The 18,936-nt window shown below is 42.6% G+C and overlaps 1 protein-coding gene across 1 annotated transcript in view; it reads left to right on the forward strand.

Annotated features, from left to right (window-relative positions):
• Positions 1 to 18,936, forward strand: part of FAM91A1 (family with sequence similarity 91 member A1) — a 37,138-nt gene that overhangs the window by 13,587 nt on the left and 4,615 nt on the right. Inside the window, exons 5-16 of the mRNA XM_018562213.1 lie at positions 1,787 to 1,854; positions 2,533 to 2,646; positions 5,913 to 6,003; positions 7,030 to 7,092; positions 7,900 to 8,006; positions 8,149 to 8,187; positions 10,081 to 10,193; positions 11,184 to 11,302; positions 13,352 to 13,464; positions 15,671 to 15,757; positions 16,036 to 16,159; positions 18,047 to 18,195. Coding sequence (XP_018417715.1) covers positions 1,787 to 1,854; positions 2,533 to 2,646; positions 5,913 to 6,003; positions 7,030 to 7,092; positions 7,900 to 8,006; positions 8,149 to 8,187; positions 10,081 to 10,193; positions 11,184 to 11,302; positions 13,352 to 13,464; positions 15,671 to 15,757; positions 16,036 to 16,159; positions 18,047 to 18,195 — 1,187 coding nt within the window. The remainder of the gene's footprint in view (positions 1 to 1,786; positions 1,855 to 2,532; positions 2,647 to 5,912; positions 6,004 to 7,029; positions 7,093 to 7,899; positions 8,007 to 8,148; positions 8,188 to 10,080; positions 10,194 to 11,183; positions 11,303 to 13,351; positions 13,465 to 15,670; positions 15,758 to 16,035; positions 16,160 to 18,046; positions 18,196 to 18,936) is intronic.

The following is an 18,936-nucleotide window of genomic DNA, read 5'->3' on the forward strand; positions in this document are numbered from 1 at the left end:
ACTGCCAAGTAGCCTTCGGAAACGAGCGTATGTCGCGCGACTTTTTTACCGCGAATCGCGGTAAAAAAGCGCGCAACAGACGCGCATATGCAATACGCCTAGGTGTGAACGAGACCTTAGGGATAGACTGATACTGATACCGAGAGTTTGGGCAAGTACTTGTACCCGCCCAAATGCTCCGATCCCGGAACTTCCGGTCTGAGGAAGATTTCCTCTGACCGGCAGGGCTGTAGGGGAACATGGAACTGGCTTCCTGGGTAATCAGGAAGCCGGGTGGCGAGTAATGACCTAACCCGCCGCCTGGGTTCCTGATTGCCCGGGAAGCCAGCTGCATGCCAGCGGAAGCCCCGGTATGAGTACCGAAAGCAAAATATCGCTACTCATACTCGATACCGAAATACCGGTAACGGTGCGTCCCAAACACGTATCATTGTGACAACCTCACTACATTTCATCATCTACATTTTCTCTATAATATATTTACACTGAGTGAAAGGACTTTGCCACTTTCTTTTTCCAAAAAAAGGGAAGCTTATTCAAACATTACAACATTTTTCTCAGAGGGATTTTGTTTTTACACAGTTAGTCCCGGTTCACACCTGGGCGTTTTTGTAGCGCGTTAGAACGCTCTGCAAAACGCTCAAACACCGAAATCCCATTATTTCCTATGGGTATGGTTCAGCGGATGATCTTTTCACACAAGCTGCAAGTAAGTAGTATGCCTTAAAGTGGACCACTTTCAGGGTGCTTCTCCATAAAGGATCCTGTGGGGTGGAATAAAGACGTAATATATTCACTTTTCACTGACTTCTATGGTGCAGGCGTCACAGGAAGACGCTGCAGCACAGTGCAGGATCGCTTTCTCGCAACATTTGGGCTACTCTACATTTGGAATGGGAAATTTATAGATAAAATACATATATGAGAGCAGTTTTAAAAGGCCGAAGGATTTATATTTCTGTCCATTAAGTCCTGAGATTTACACAGCTCTGCCCCACAGTACAAGCCCTGTCTGCCAGGGCAGGCCTCTTGATTTACCATTGTCTAACACTTTCAGGCCTTGTCTCTCCCCCAACCTCTGGCTGGATACAAAAAAAGGAGAAGCAGCATGCTGCTGAGCTCATTTCTCTGCTCTCTCTCCTTTTATCCGCATGTCCCTTGCTAGCACATGAGCACTGCAACACACCTGACTGACTCCTTGTGCTGTCTCTAACAATCCCAGTCTGAGTTCTGCTGTGCAGGGGATTGTATGAGGTTGATACCAAGTCAAATTCAGATACTTACACCTCTTGACTCTCAAACATACACTTGTGAATCTATTGGTGAATACATAGCTGCATAAATGTTTATCTATTCTGTTTCTTTATTTGCCCTCTGAGGAGAATTATTTTTGAACGTCTCTGGAAAAGACTGAACAGTTCTGCCTTTGCACATCCAGTTTGCTACTACAGAGACTGTAGGTACCAGAGTTAAGGTCACACTTTTCCTGTGTACAAGGACTGGGTCAGGAAAGACCAATGTCAAATGTTTGGAGCCTCTCCAGGTCCATCCTGGGCTTCTGTTGAGGTGATCAGTAAAGCCATTGACCTTTACAGTGTGTATACTGGTGTCAGCATCCTTCCATCATCAAGCAAAGTAATACCTAAATGTCAGTCTAGGTTTCCCTAATGCGGGCTGTACATTCATATCACAGTTTAAATAATGAATTGTTTATAAAGTGACATGATAAAAAAAAAATTGTGGGTCTTTTGAATAAAGTTTAACATTCTGTTCCTATTTCACAAAGGTCTTAGGCTTCTGGGTATTGGAAGGAACCAGTACATAGACCTGATGAACCAATGTAGATCATCAAAGGTAAGATGTATATTATTCCCTATATAACACTGAATTGTTAGATTTAAGCATTTTGCATGTAAATTCAACACAGGTTCAAGGGATAGTAGGCACTCCCTGGTGAGCTGGTGTTTAGTGATTGTTTTACAAAGGGTGACAGGGAGGGGAGCAGCTGATTACATTTTCCTTTGGTGAAAATTTGGAGAAATTTTCAGAAGGTTGGCATCCCTTGTAGTTCTTTCATGACTGGTCGCAGTAATCCTGATAGGAACAAACCATCTGCAAACTCACGTTAATACTTTCCTAGATATCCTATCTATCCTATCTATCCTATCTATCCTATCTATCCTATCTATCCTATCTATCCTATCTATCCTATCTATCCTATCTATCCTTTCTATCTATCCAATCCCATCCTATCCCATCCTATCTATCACCAGCTGATAGTGTTGCAGCATTTCCCCATTTGACATCTCTGGTGATTAGCCACTAGCACTGTGTAGTCTAGAGTCAGTTGGCACTTCTATATAACCAGAGGTATTGAGCATTTTAGAGAGCAGCAGTCAAAGGAATGGCAGGGCTGTGATGGTAAAGGTAAGTGTAAGAAATTCTAAAAAAAAATTTCACCTAGTCATTGTGTGTCATGGAGTGATACATTAGAGATCTATTTAAACCATTTTTTGTATGTCTGCCCCATAGAAATTCTTCAGGAGGAAAACCGCTCGTGACTTGCTGCCAGTGAAGCCTGTGGACATAACAATAGAGCCGTGGTGGGTGGTGCAGTCTGGGTACATCACTGAAGATGACATCAAGGTACTATGTCTGAAGCTCTAGCTTTCATTTTGAATACACCTCAACCAATATCAGTTTGGTTTTCTGTTATTCCCTGTAAAAGCAAAAGCTATCATGGCCCGGTCACACTTTTCCACTTGAAAAGACTGGTTATTTACTGCAATGTTTATTAAAATTCTGCTACACTCTGTCCACAGAGACCCAGTTATTCCTTCACTAGCCACCACTGTCTTGGAAAGTCAGGCTGTCAGTCGCAGCCCACATGTCAAAAGCACCTCTGCCCTGTGTCACTTCTCTTTGTATAAGTCAGCAGCCGGGGGGGAGGGGGGTTATAGATGAAATGAGGGCTTGGTTGCGTTTTTTACTTTTTTTTTTTTTACATAAAGTAAAAATGTGCATTTCAGTAACCTAGCTATTTGGCCTGCTTGGACTACACATTTTGGGGAATGAAGGAGTACGTTTGAAACGTCTAATGAGTGGATTATGAAAGTTCACCTTTTAAAATAAACTCCAGGCCTGACCGCTTTTCCTGTGTCCCAGCTCCTGAGAGTGCATAACCGTATCAAATAAGGGACCTACTAATTAAAAGAAATGTAAATAATTAGGGATGCACCGATACTGTTTTTTCGGTATGAGTACGAGTACCGGTTTGTTTGTTTTTCGGTACTCGCCAATACCGGAAGTCCCATTAAGAGAGCCGGGCGGTGTGTAATGACCCAAAATGTGCAGTTGAAGCAGGCCAAATAGCTAGGTTACTGAAATGCCAGCGGGAAACCGGCTCCATGCTTCCTCGTCGCCAGATGACGAGGAAGCATGGAGCTTTCTGGCCAATCAGGAGTGAGGATCGTCAACACCGATAGTGACGAGGGAGCATGGAACCGGCTTCCTAACCAATCAGGAAGCTGGGTGGAGTGTAATGACTTGCCGTCCGGCTTCCTGATAGCGGATGTTCCGTCATCAGGATAAGCATCGGAGAGTATTTGAGCGAGTACGAGTACTTGCCTAAATACTTGATATCGATGCTAGTATCGCTATCTGTGCATACGGATCATTTTAATATAAATAAATATAATATAATACATAACATAAATAATAACCAAACTTTGTTCTGCCCTTGTATGTCTTCGTGTTGGGTGAATATTACCATGGCAATTTAAATTTTAGAAGAACATTAAATGAAACCTAAAGGCACTCGTAGAATATGGGAAGGCAATCGCCCAGTCTTGCTGTTTTGGCTGTATGATGCTATGATGTCTCTGGGTGGAGTTCCTTGAGAACTTGGTTAGAGGGCAGCTCGATTATGCCTGTTGATTGAGCTGCTATGTATTCTCAATGGAGACTTAAAGCCCAAATCTGGACAAGATAATTTATTTAGCATGGCTGCAGGATGTGTCTCCTGAATGGCCAAGCGGGGAGCAATGTGAAGACAAAAACCAGCAGTGGTGTCTATAGGACCTTCATCATCCTAGTCTGGAGTAGGCTGGAGGTACAGAGAGAGCTTTACTATGTGGGATCACTAAAAACTCTTTCAGCAATTTAAAGACTGGGGAAATTGCTTTAGAGTTCAGGTAAAGATATACTAACACATCTAAAGCTACTGAAATGTTTGTGATCGGAGTTACGCTTCAACTCTCCCACAACCTAACTTTCTTATTGCTGCCATAGTCATTTCTGTGCATAGTAAAGGTGACGGTTTTGACTGGTCAGGCCAGGATGAAGTAACTCCTGTGCAAGTTCAAGGGAGTTAATTCATCACAGGATTGTACACTGAGTGGCACATGTACAGCGTGAAAAGCTTACGAGGAGGAAGGTAAAAATCCTTGCAGAATCCCAATGTCTGTTACCCTTCTGTTTGTTTGCTTGGGTTGGTGGAGGTTCTGCCCCTAACCTCCTATAACAAATGCCTGTTAAGGATCCTTTTTTTTTATGCTAAGAAAGGCATACTTTTATTATGGAAATCCTCTTCACCTCCTACTCTAGACGGATGGAAACAGCTGGATGATGACATCCTTCGGGTCTATAAAATCACCTATGAAAAACAAGGTAGACCCCAATTCTTTGACGGTGTGTGGGGACCCTGGCTATACTCTACCCACACTATCCCTCTTACACTTTAATGGGTTGCTAATAGTGTATCCCCTTCTTCTTTTTATGCTCATTCCTCTCTTATTTTTTCCCACTATGAAGGTGTACACATACTGTGGTTTCCCTTTTTTAAATGTATTCACTTATTCTACTGAATGAGAGGCATACATCGTTTTGATTATTGTAAGTTGCTTATTTTTGTTCTTGCATGTTTTTGCAGCATGTTTTTTGCACTTCTAAAATCAATAAAAGCGAACTTAAAAAAAAAATATTAAAAATCCTCGCAGAAGAGACCTAGTAGGTCTTTTCTACAATATAAAAACCTTCCTGCTCAAAAATGTAAACATTTTGCCTAAAGTTCCTCTTTAAAATTGCCCTGCTTCAGCTTTGTGATGCCCGTGAGTTCCCTCACTGTTGCTGACATCCTTAGACCTGCTTTTTTTTTAGCTTCAGGATCTTTGCCCATATTGACTGCCCAAGCTAGGATGACACAACTCCAGTGCATGCGAAAAGAAGTTAATTGATCCTGGGTGCGCATGCGCAGCTCAGTGAACATTGAGCAATAAAGAAAAACCTTCTTCAGGCGTTACATCTTGCCTACATTTATTTTAACAAGTTACTTGAATGTATCTTATTTGTGTATCACTCGGCTGTAGACCCTCAAATCATCTCTGAATTAGTGCTGACACTGTCCTTCCTTCTGGAGGGGGGCTACTTTTGTTCCCCATGGTCCCTGTGTGTGTTGTAAAGTAGTCACCGGTCCAAGCTTATTCCTGTGATGGACTACAATCTCAATACAAATGAGTAATCTAAACATGAGATTGTTGTCCATCACGGGAGCAAGCTTGGACCGGTGACTACTTTACAACACACACAGGGACCATGGGGAACAAAAGTAGCCCCCCTCCAGAAGGAAGGACAGTGTCAGCACCAATTCAGAGATGATTTGAGGATCTGCAGCCGAGTGATACACAAATAAGATACATTTTTGTTAATAGTTAAGGTACCTTTAAGATTTAACTCCTGAGTTTAGTGTCACATTAACATTTTTTCCTAAAGGTCTGCTTTAAAATTGCGGATATAAAACACAGTAAATCCTTCATGATTAGAAAAAAAAAAGATATGACTGCTGTTACATTTCCTGTCCTTTTTTTTTGGCGGGTTTTATCTTCTACATATTTTTCAATCTATTTGTTCTTTAGATCTGTGGCACAGCAGAGAAAAGAGCGATCGATAAGATCATTGACTCTGGGCCTCAGCTGGCTGGTTCTCTGGAGTACAACGTGGTTCATAGTAAGTTTCTGCATCATAACTGCAACCTCTACAGTATTTTTCCTTGTTTGAAGGCTGACTTTCTTTACAACCTGACTGTACAATCTCATTTAGATTTGCCAATGACTATGCAGTGTATGGCACGCCTACAAATACATTTATGTTCATGTTGGGTAAATTTGGAATGATTACTTTGAACTGATTAAGGGGTAGGTATAGCCAAAACCTTTTTTAAGACTTAAAGGAGAACTATGGGGTCAGTGTTTTTCCCCATAGTTCTCCTAAGGGTAACGTTAGGACACAAACTAGCGTCCTCCCATCACCCAAAGCTCAGTATACAGCGAGCTGTATACTGAGACGCTGCAGCTGGGACGGATCCTGACAATACTGTCTGGATCCACCCAGCTGCATGAGTGACAGCTGGCTCTGCCTATCTAGAGACAGAGCCAGCTGTCCGTTCCGCCAGTCAGCGCTGGAGGATCGGGGGGGAATCCCTGCAGGGAGCGGTGACTGACAGTCATGGCTCTCTGCAGGGAGATGATCGAGAAGTGAGCGAGCGACGGTATGTGTTCGCTCACTTCCCGATCCATCCGACGTGTGACAGTTTCATTGTCACACGTCGGCTCCAACTATGAGGCTGAGTGATTTTCACTCGCCTCATAGTTCTCCGTTTAAATAGAATAGGTAAGGGTTAGAACCCGTCAGATTTTTGTTGCTCCACATGCTAAAAAGTCTAATGTGAGCTGGACGTTTGGTCTTACGTCCCCATTAGACATTTTATACATGGATCCTAAACTCTGTTTTTGTTGGGAGCGGCATCACTGGAACCACTGTGCCCTGTATAAATCTGAAAAATGTCAAGACACCGGCACGCCAAACTTACTGCTGATCATGTCTTTGACACACGTGTATAATATCACATAAAAGCCATGTTTCTGGGCCACGCAGGGTCCTCCTTATCAGGCAAATCACTATGTGATGTCATTGCATTTTTAAGATTTCACTCCTGAGTTTAAATCTTAATGAACATCATTTAATGTCTTTTAGCTCTTTATAATAAAGGATTCGTATATCTTGATGTACCAATCTCAGATGACAGTTGTATAGCTGGTAAGTAGCCATTTCAATCCAGGACTTTATTTCTCTTGTTCCTCTGCAAGAAAAATGCAATCGCTGATATTTTTAACCTCTTATGGCCAATATTAAACCAAATGGTCAAACCATGCACATTCAAGTGTCTGGATTTGACCTAATTTGGCGCCATCAGCTAGGACTTATTTCAGTTTGTGGAGCAGGTATGAATATCGGAACATGGAAATGATGATCTTGGGATAAAATATTAATATGTATTGCAACAAATGTAAACTTTGAGAATGCATTAGAATTGAACACGGCAGAGCTCTATAGGGATTACTGGTGAATGAATAAATTAACTTCATATATTCACTTTACAAAACGGCTGTTTCACATGATCAGTTCTGGTGAATGTAGTGTGAGTATTTTAAAAGTACAGTGGTACCTCGGTTCACGAACGCTTCTGTTTGCGAACAGGAACTTTAGCAGTATTTTGCCTCCGTTCGGGTGACGAACACAACCGCAGCCATTTTCCCTGCTCTGACACATGGTCATGGCTTCCTCTAGTCGAGATCACAGTTTGATTCGGTTCACGACCAAATCGGTTTGCGACCAGAATCGCGGAACGAATTAAGTTCGTGAACCGAGGTACCACTGTACTTGAAAAATTGTCTTTTTTTCGAGCCAGGCGGTGTCGGCAGGGCAGATTGAATTTGATCAGATTCTGCAGGAAACTTTTTTTTTTCTTTAGTTTTCGATCTTAGTCCACTTAGATGAATTTTCTGAAGTGAAGTGCTAAGTGTCTTCCTCGGAATTATAATTCAGTGTGTGATGTCTTTTCAGTGCCTCCCCTTGAAGGGTTTGTGATGAACCGGCTACAAGGAGACTATTTTGAAACTCTTCTCTATAAGATATTTGTGTCTATTGATGAACATACAAATGTGGCAGAGGTAAGCTGACACTCTTATCACCTTCTTTAATGGTGAATACGATTGGGTGCTTTCAGATATTTGCATGATTGAAAAGCTATTTTTAGCCCGCAGTATTCAAAGCTGCAACTTGTTTTCATTTTTACTCTGATTTGTTTTCTAGCTCTCAAATGTCCTGGAGATCGACCTGTCTCTTGTAAAGGTAAGGTTTGCAATTTGCTGCTTTCAGTAAAATAGGCGCCTCATTATCTTTGACCTGTTAGTTTCATCCACAAACAGCTTGTGCACATTCACAAGACTTCTGAACCTGCTACCAATAAACATCTGTAATCCTTTGTGGCTTTATCTTCAGGCATTATTGGTTAAAAAAATAGATTACAAGTCAGTGGGGTGCCTGAATTATTTGGTTTATACCAGTGGGGGAACTCATTAAATGTTTCCTAAATGAGTACCTGCTTTAATAAACTTGAAAAAAAGTGCTGTACAATATTACCCTCTAGACCAGGGGTGGGTTACTCGACCCTTCAGCTGTGCTTTCACTATGAATTCCAACATGCCTCTCCCTCTTTGTCCGTCTTGCAATGCCTCATGGGAATTGTAATTCCACAAAAGCTGGAGGGCTGCAGTTGCCCACCCCTGGCTGACTGTGCCATCTAATTTTTTGGGCCCCCTTATTTCCTATATACGGGTTAGTTTTACCTTGGTATGCATTTGCGTCTGTTCCTGAAAATGGCACCCATTAGCCATAATGGTGATCCCTGTCTGTTCTCCTTTTTTATGATCCCAGCTCTCCCTAGATGGTGACAAATTTGCTTATTTAAATTAAAAAGGTCCTGTTAAGGTGTATGTAAACAATTAACTTTACAACAGGTATTTATATAGTGCTGACAATTTACACAGCGCTTTACATAGTAGCACATTCACAGTCCCTTGCCTCAATGAGCTTACAATCAAAGGTCTCTATCTCACATGCATACATGCAGGGCTGATTTAGACAGGAGCCAATTAACCTTCCAGCATGTCTTTGGAGTGTGGGAGGAAACCGGAGTACCCAGGTGAAACCCACACAAGTACAGGGAGAACATACAAACTCCTTGCAGATAGTGTCCTGACTGGGATATGAACTGGGGACCCCCAGTACTGCAAGGTGGAGGTGCTAGCCACTGCGCCATTTCTCTTATTTGCTCCTTTGGTAGTATCTAAAAGTGTTATCTCAACCAGTCTTATCTTCCTGCCCAGGCTACCTCTGTGAACTACAGAATATGTAATGCAATACTAGCACACCTTCTTTGCTAGGGTGACAGCACTGCTCCTCTATAAATACAGTACAGTGAGTGAGAATTGTCACCCTAGGACATGAGGTGTGTTACTGGCAGGATCAGCAGGTTAAAATAAAAAGGAAACAAAATCTGAAAAAACTGATGCAGCCACCACATCCAAGAAATAGTGAGTTTCAATATATTTCACTTTGTTCTTGGTTTAGATTTTAAGTTGTCTGTTACCTGGTACTCCCATCTTGTGCTGGAGCTGCTGCTGGTCAACATCAGGGGTGTACAATTCCTATTGCCTGATGCCTGGGACATGTAGTTCCCGGTGCCAGGCAGGTGGTTTTTTTTTTCTACATTTTGGCTAAATGTAGAGCGGGGGGAGCTGCTGCTCGGTTTATACAAGTGATCTGGGCAGCTACACAGCCGCCCAGATCACTTGTAGCAGCCTGCTTGTCCGTCAGGTGACCCCGCTGACTAATGAGAAGCACTTCTTAGCACCGTTAAATACGGTTTTGGTTAAAATAATTTTTTGTATCAGGACAAATAGATTGTCATGAGGGGCACGTAGATTAGGCCCCCGCTTTAGTCCTTGGACTTTTTTTTTTTTTTTTTAATTTCCACATCCCTGAACATACAATAGTGGTGTTGGCAGGTGCTAAGGCATATCAGAGTTGTGCATCATTGTACACAGAAAGGTTCCTTCCCTGAACTACTAGTGCTGTTTCCAGTGCAAGAAGGGTGCCTCACATCTGTACTGACAGGTTCCTTTTAAAACCTTATTTGAGTTTGTGAAAGTAGAACACATGGTGTTAATTTTCTGTTTCTAGAATGCCGTCTCCATGTACTGCCGCTTGGGGTTCGCCCTTAAAAAGGGGCAGGTGATAAATCCGGATCAGCTGCACCTATCGTGGAGGAACGTCCCATCTGTAAATAGACTGAAGTAACTATTGTCACATTTATCTTGCACTGATTGTGTTCTTCTCCCCTCTCTGTGTTCTTCCCCCCTCTCTGTGTTCTTCCCCCCTCTTTGCTTGTATACAACAGAAAATTACAGAAAATGAAGATGCATAAAAAGTGATATCTGCATAGTACAGAGTATAATTCATATTATCTGTATAAAAATTTAAATTTCACCGACACGAACACCCGCGACTATTCATGAACACCGCCCAGATACACTCATGAGGCAGCTCCCACTGGTCAGGGTTAACCGGCATTCTATAAAACACAAAACAAAAGGAGCGCCTGCATAGTGTAAAAGAGTTTTAATGAAGAAAAAGAACAGCTAAGATTGTACGGTACTTGCATACGACTTTTAGATTCGAGCATGTAATATGACTTCTTGGGTAAATCAGGATGGAAAAATGGAAGAGTTAGTGCTACACCAAAGCCTTGTAACTGCAGGTCTTCCACGGGTTAAGTTGTTTGTAAGTACAATCTTAGATATTACCAGTGTGTCTGTTTATCACAGTTGACACTCACTAATGTGTTTCACATATTCTATACGCTTGATTTGAAAGATTCCTCAAATCTGACGTTTAATTGCATGTTTCATTTCCTGGAACATAATCTCACTCCCAGGGATTCTGTATACCATAAGATTATATTAAAATCTCCAAAAAAGATGGAAGTAACAAAGGATATATTAATATGAAAATGTTATCCTCCCTTCTATAGACTGGTCAAATTGCTGCATAGCCAGTTCCTATGCTTGAAAGCAAACCTTTGGGCTACGATTATTGGAACCAATTGTGATGCAGGGAACATGGGAAGAGGGTGGGGCTGAGCCAGGACCAGGGAGTGCAAGCTAATGACACCTTACATCCAGTCAGTAGCTATCTTCCATTGTCCACATTGCCCTAATCAAGTGTAAGGTGAAGGTCTTTTTAGTGAGCTCAAAACTTCAGAATGTGCACTTTCTAATTCACAGAAGCACTTTAGACCCACAGAAGATGCTTTTGTCCTGGGAGAGTACAGATAGCAAAAGCCCTGTACAAGATCTGGCATCTTCGGCCACCGATACTGATACAACCAGCCAGGAAGACCAAGGTAAGAAGACCCATGTATTTCACATGCTTTAAATGGCAAAAGGACTTAAAGTGACATTAAACCCTCAGATTTTTTTAACATAAAACAATACTGTAATGTGTGCCTTACTGTAATCCATTGTTGTTTCCCTTCTCTTTGCTGCTCTTCCTTTTAAATCTGTATCTATTACCTTGCTGGGCAGAACTTCTGTTTTGCAGCAGACTGCCTTGTCTCTGAAATGGATACATGGTGTCTGTGTGTAGGTTCACAACCTGAGCCAGCACTACAGGAAGAGGCACTCAACTGCAAAGGGAAGTTCTCCCCCAGCATGAGAAGACATGAGGATTTAAAAGGAAGAGCAGCAAAGAGAAGGGAAGCTACCATGGATTACAGTAAGGCGCACATTACAGTATTGGTTTATGTTAAAAAATCAGAGGGTTTAATGTCACTTTAAGATGTCATGTATAAACACATCTGAGATACAGGACTGTGACCCCCAAGAAAGAACAATTTACTTCTTTTGTAAACTTTTTTTTGGAAATGCTGATGGTTTGCTATAGGTGCTAACACTCTCCTTCCTTATGAAGGGTGACTACTTTTGCTCCCATGGTCCCTGTGTGTGTTGTAAAGTAGTCACCGCTCCAAGCTCACTCCTGTGATGTTCTACAATCTCAATACAAATTACTAAACGTGAGATTGTAGTCCATCACAGGAGTGAGCTTGGAGCGGTGACTACTTTACAACTCCCGCAGGGACCATGGGGAACAAAAGTAGCCCCCCTCCAGAAGGAAGGACAGTGTCAGCACCAATTCAGAGATGATTTGAGGATCTACAGCCGAGTGATACACAAATAAGATAAATTTTTAATAGTTAACCCCTTCTTGACTGACTGGGCTGTTTAAACAGACTCAGCAGCCGCCGGGACTCTGTTTGAACTTATAAAGCTGACTGTCGGCTTTACAACAGAAGTGATTCTGGCGAGTTACCTGTCGCCAGATAGCTTCTGTGTCCCGAAGAAGGGACCACCACCCCCCCGCCGGACACCCCTGCCGTGCTTCCCGGGCTCCGTTGCCCCTCCTACGGGCCCTGGACCGGCTTCCTTGGTGTCCGCGGGGAGCTGGGGAGGAGATCGACGAACTTCCGTTCATCGATCCCCTCCCCGTTCTATGGGACCGGGAGCAATGCAGATTGCATCACTTCCGGTCCCTGGGCTGTCAGTTCTGGGCTCCTGGAGCCCAGCTATAAGCGATCTGCACTTCAATAGCTTATTTCTAGTGTAAAGGTGACACTGGAGGTCTTTTGGACCCCCAGCATCACCTTAAAGAGTACCTGTCACCACCATCTGCTATCACATGGGGGGCTTGTAAGCACCCCTATGTGATAGCAGTCAAAGTAAAGTTTAAAAAAAAAACAAAAACAGTTTTTAAAATTAAATATAATAATAATACAAAATAATATAATACTAATAAAAAATGTTTTTTTTAAAGTTCCCGCCCCTGCGAGCATGCGCGTTGCCACGTAAACACGCGTCGTTGCGCCTATGTATGAAAACGACGAACGCGCTACACATGTTGGGTATCGCAGCGCACGCCGGAGTGAGAGCAATAATTCTAGGGCCAGTATTTTGGGGTATCTCTAAATTGATGACCTGTGGGGGCTTTTAAAGCGTCTTCTATGGACTTTTTGGGGTACTGCAGTTTTTCGCCGTTTCACGGACGCACGCAATTTGTTTTACTCGTTGTAACCTCATCTTTTATATTTCATTAAACAAATTGGTATTTTGTTGTGTTTTGGGGCATTTAATTAAATTTGCGCAACATAAAAATTTGCAACTACCACCATTTTATTCTATAGGGTCTTGGCATTCAGAAAATATATAATGTTTGGGGGTTTTAAGTAATTTTCAGGCCTAAAATGTGGAATATAACATGGGTGCAAAAGATTAAAGAAAGGCCTCAGTCATGAAGGGGTTAAGGTAGCTGAATACATTTTTAGGGTTTAACTCCTGGGTTTAGTGTCACTTTAAATATTATTTCAGAGTTTTTATTCTGTTCTTTGACTTTCTAACAGCAGACACATCAAGCGTTAGCAGCCTCAACTTAACCAGCGGACACATGAAACGTTTCGCCTTTCTGTTTGATTCAACTCTCACTGCCTTCTTGATGATGGGGAATCTGTCACCGGTAAGATATTTATTGACCTTTAAATGTGTGATCCGATTTCTCCATAGGCTGCAATTTCATTACAGAGGTAACAAAGATAACTCATGTTGGATTTATTCTGTCATCACAGCTTTATCTCAGGAAAGTTGTTTTTTTCCCCTCCGTTTCATGGTTCCCATTGGAAATGAATCAGTTTTTGTCTCACTTGCTAGGTTTTTGAATAAGTGTGTTGAGTAACTTGCTTCGATGGGTACAGAGGTCAGCGTGAGGTGATGGGGATCAGAAAGCCCCTAACTACAGCACCGCATTGCTTTTTTTTAAAAAAAAAAAGCTGTTTAAAAGTAATCTCTTAGATGCTTTATTGGAATCCCGTACTATGGCAGAATTAGGGTTGCCATTGCAGACTTCCCATTCTTAAAGTGACCTTGCCACCTAAACATTTTACAATATTTTTAGATATTAAAATAATAGTACTTTATTGCTACAACAGGTGGAAAAATTAAACATTTTTGGGGTGGGTTTTTGATTCTTCTTTTCCGGTTGCTGCTGCTCCTGGCTGCTACATCACTGCCAAATGACATCTCTGTAGGTGTATGCTAGAAAACAGCTCCCAGACACAGCCTCTGCATATATAAACAAAGAGCACCCAGGCTGTGATTGGGAGCTGTACACTCTCTGTACAGCCTTTATTCAGTCCTATAGGAAAATTGGGAGTTGTACGTTATCTGAACACTCTTTATTTAATCCTATAGGGTGATTTGGAGCTGTATACTCTCTCTGCACTAGTTATTCAAACCTATAGGAATATTGGAAGCTGTACACTCTCTGTATGCTCTTTATTCAGTTCTATAGGGAGATCGGGAGCTGTAGACTCTTCAATCATATTGAGAGTTCGTACTCCACTGTAGCATGATGTACAAACACTATATAGAATTAAATAGAGAATGTACAGCGCATGCACGGGCCTGGCTCAGAAGATTTTGACAAGCGGCTCTGCAGCTTTGTGGACAATATCTCAGTGGATCAGGGACAGTGGGTTCATTGGGGCAGCCCATGGTACACTAATGATAATTGTAAAAAAAAAAAGTACAGTTGTCCTTTAGGAAAGCAATGCTATACTTTACCCTATCGCCAGTGGACATCATTTTGCCCCCTTAACCTCTCAGTGACCAGTGACATACATATACTTCATTGGCAGAGGGCCCATTTAAACAGACTCCGCTGGGACTCTGTTTACATTTGTAAAGCCGGCTGCTGGCTTTACAAAAGAGGCGATTCTGGTGGCTCAGCTGCTGCCAGATGGCTTCTACGGGCCGGTAAAGTGAAACATGGCTATTCTATTGTGTTTTGGGTCACTAAATTCAAATTAAGAGCATTTTTAAACTACATTTTTGGGTTTGATGTAGAGTTGCGCTAATATCGTGCAACATAAATATGTGCAACTGCCGCTGTTTAATTCTACAGGGTCTTGGCTTTCAGAAAATATATAATGTTTGGGGGTTTCAAAAGTAAATTTCAGGCTAAAATGTTGATTATGACATGGGCAAAAAAACTAAAAAAAGGCCTAGGCAGTGAAAGGGTCCTTAGGGGTTACTATACGTAACTGTGTTGGTTCTAAATCATTACTTCCTAAAAGGCATGGGTAAGTTGGAAAATGGTTCTGTATTTTAGGCTACATAACTTGGCACATGTTATCATTATTATAATTATACAGGATTTATATTGCGCCAACAGTTTGCGCAGCGTTTTACAATATAAGGAAGACATTACAATCACAAGACAAGATGGTAAAGAGGGCCCTGCCACTGAGGGCTTACAATCTAAAAGGGAGGGGCCAGTGATATATGAGGAGGGAGCTGTGTGGGGATGAATTGTTTGAGAACGTGATGGTTGAGTGGTTAGGTCGAAGTGGGATAGGCTTCCCTAAAGAGATGAGTCTTTAGGGATCGCCTAAAGGCAGTCAAGGTGGGCGACAGATGGACATGTTGGGGTAAAGAATTCCAGAGGATGGGAGAGACTCTGGAGAAGTCCTGGAGGCGAGCATGGGAGGAGTTGACAAGGGAGCTGGAAAGCAGTTGGCTTTGTTTGGCTGTGATGAATATTAACCTACTGGCAGTAGAAAATGACTGGGTGTCTTTTACCTCCTAAAAGCACTCTAGTAGATGGAGAAAGGGAGAATTTGCAGTATGCAGCATGTAACCTTTACTTATATGTTTCTGTGTACTAGAACCTAAAGAGCCATGCGGTGACCATGTTTGAAGTGGGAAAACTGTCAGATGAGTCTTTGGACAGTTTCTTGGTGGAGCTTGAAAAGGTGAGAAGTGTACAGAGCAATGGCTGACCCAGCACAGCATTCACGGTGGATTTGTTTTCTTTTTTTTCTACTCTAAAAATCTTTGTCCGTGTTTTTTTAGCTTTCCTTTTTCCAGAGCTGGAAGAATGCAGCTTCTATGGGTAGCAATAAACCTTCTTTGTTCTGATCATTTGTACCACCATATACAGCTAGATTAGCAACTGTAGATTGTGATGATGGCGAGCATGTGAAGTTGTGGTAGTAATGGATAAAGTGATCTCATTATCTGCTTGGCCTAGGTACAAAGCACAGGGGAAGGAGAAGCTCAGAGGTACTTTGATCATGCTCTCACCCTCCGGAACACCATCCTCTTTCTGCGGCACAACAAAGATCTTCTTGCACAACCTGATCAAGCTGCTGCAGGTAGCGAAATCTCTAAAGATAAGCCAGTGGTTACTGCAAGCGAATCTCGTCTTAGCCCGAACAGTATCTGGGATGCAGTTCTAGATCATTTACCATAACTATTCCAAGACTTGAAAATGGCAAACAATTGAACTCTGGAATTATTGTTCCTTTCAAACCTTTTTGCGGGCACAAACGGAGCGAATTAAGTCTTTTCTGCACTTCAAGCTACACAATTCTTAAAAGAGAACTATGGGGTAAGTGTTTTTCCCCATAGTTCTCTTTAGGGTCATGGGAGGACATATACTAACCTCCTCCCGTGACCCAAAGCTCAGTATATCAGGGCCTATTGCCAGTGATATACTGAGAACGCCGGAGCCGGGACAGATCCTGACAATACTATCGAGATCCACCATCCATCCGCCTATCTAGAGGCAGAGCCCAGCTGTGCCCATCCGTTCCTCCACTCAGCGCTGGAGGATCAGAGAGGGAAGGAGGAATACCTGCGGGGAGCGGTGACTGACAGTCGCCGCTCTCTGCAGGGAGATGATCAGAAAGTGAGCGAGCGACAGTATGCGTTCGCTCACTTCCCGATCAATAGAGCCGACCTGTGACAGCTTCTTTGTCACAGTTCGGCTCTAACTATGAGGATGAGTGGAAATCACTCACCTCATAGATCACCTTTTAATCATGGCAATCTCTTTGTAAATGTTGTCATTCAAATTAAGTCTGAACTAAGAACAGCAACAATAAAAAAAAAAATAGTCCCCTGCAATAGAAGAGCTAATATACCAACGTCCCTGGTGGTGGCCCATGTGTCCTACCTTCCCTCCGTTTTCGGGTTGCAGCCTCCAACAGTTTTTTTTTTCTTTGGCATTTAACACTTTCGGAAGGGTTGTATGCTTGTGGCTTCTTCCTCTAACCCCTAAGTTACCTCTGAGTCCTTTAGTGACATAGACGTTGGAGGAAGGTGCCGTAGGGTGTGACGGGGGACGCAGATATACAGCATTCCCAGAAGTGGTGAATGCCAAAAAGAGCAATGGAGGTTGAAGCGCTCGAACAGAGAGGAGGTAGGAGACATGGGTCAGAGAATGGCTTCTGCAGGGTAGTGTGGGTATGATTTCTTTTCTTTTTTTTTTTTAAGGAGATTCTTAGACTCTCTTTAATGCTGGCCATGCACTTTACAACCATCACACGACTTGAGTTGTGCGATGGTTGTAAAGTAATTAAAAGCTTGTACGATCTGCCCATCTTGGACAGGCAGATCGTATTTGCGATCATCGAAAGCCCGCCCCGCCGAGGGGCGGGCTTCCGATGACTCCAATGCCGCACGGGCAGTGTGCGTTTTGCGCACACCGGGCCGTGCGGCATTTGTCTCCCGAGAACGCCACTAACCCGCCGACAATAGTACTATTCTCGGCGGCTTTTTCGAGCCTGCTCGGGAGACAAAAGACGTGCGACCGTACAGTAGAAACGGTTGCACGCCTTCCATACACCTGCCGATTAACATACGATAGTGGGATTTCCCGCGATTATCGTACGATAATCGGCAGGTGTATGAGCACCTTAAGTCTTTGAAGCTGCAGTAATATGTATTGTATGTTATGTGTACAATGTACTGTTTTGTTGTCTGTATGGTTTTGTAGTACCTCTGAAGTCTGATTATAAATACACTGGAGTTCTTGAACTGTTCCTCTCCTTGGTTGGAGGTAGGGGTGTTCCATGAATATGCTGTAAAAAGCAGTTGTGTTCAGAGGTCATTTTTCTAATTTAGAACGTTGTGATGAGTGTTCCGGAAATCATAATGGGATTTCAGTCGCAGCATTATTTGTACAATGATCTGCAGTGACCTCTAGTAGCCAGATTTCAGCCTTGGATAATGGTAATGATCTTGTGTTGTGTAAACAGGTATACCACTGGACCTATTGCGATGTGAAAGCCTTTTGGGTCTGGACCCAGCAACCTGCAGCCGAGTATTAAATAAGAACTATTCTCTCCTGGTATCTATGGCACCTCTCACCAATGAGATACGACCCATCAGCAGCTGCACCCCACAGGTAAAGCTGTTCCATTTAAGATTTTTTTGGGTTTCTCCAGGATAGGTACACACTCTCATTTTCTTAAGTGGGTTGTTCAGTAATCTACAGCCACAGGCTTTGTAAGGTCCTGAGCCCTTAGCTGAAATTGGCTGTGCTGAGGAAAGCTGGTTGTTGGAGGCTATGCTATCATAGATAGTTGTTTACTTCTATGTGTATCTGTGGCTGCATTCTCCTTGGCACAGTAACACATCAATTTCCCCCCAAATGTCCCTCTGCATCTCTAGAGCATGTCCCACCCTCTGCATTTCTAGAGCATGTCCCCGCATTATTTTCCATTTTCTTTATTCCTGTAATAAGAAACAGCTTTTTATTACTCCTTGTGACATTACCAGGCTTGTACAGTTCTTGCAGAGTAGCAAAGACACTGTGTGCATATAAGTGATGTTTTTGGAGTCAGTAGAAAAAACTCATCTGCCAGGCAAAAATGATCACTTTTGCCTGATGGAGTCTTTTCAGTGACTCCAAAATGTTGCTTGTATGTGAACATTGAAAAAATTGCAGACAGGCACTGTACTGATGACCTACAAAGAATTTCCAGCCTCTCTCCCATTGTGGAGTTCCCAGCAGCATTAAGCAGAGCAAATTCCGTGACGCATCATAGGCTCCACAGCATGGCCTGCATTTTATGAATGAACTGGAAAATGTAGGCTGTGTTGTAAAGTTGTTTTTGTAGTGTCTGGTAGAATATATATATATATA

Source organism: Nanorana parkeri, unplaced genomic scaffold, assembly GCF_000935625.1.
Source record: "Nanorana parkeri isolate BGI_ZX_2015 unplaced genomic scaffold, ASM93562v1 scaffold566, whole genome shotgun sequence".
NCBI classification, from domain to species: domain Eukaryota; kingdom Metazoa; phylum Chordata; class Amphibia; order Anura; family Dicroglossidae; genus Nanorana; species Nanorana parkeri.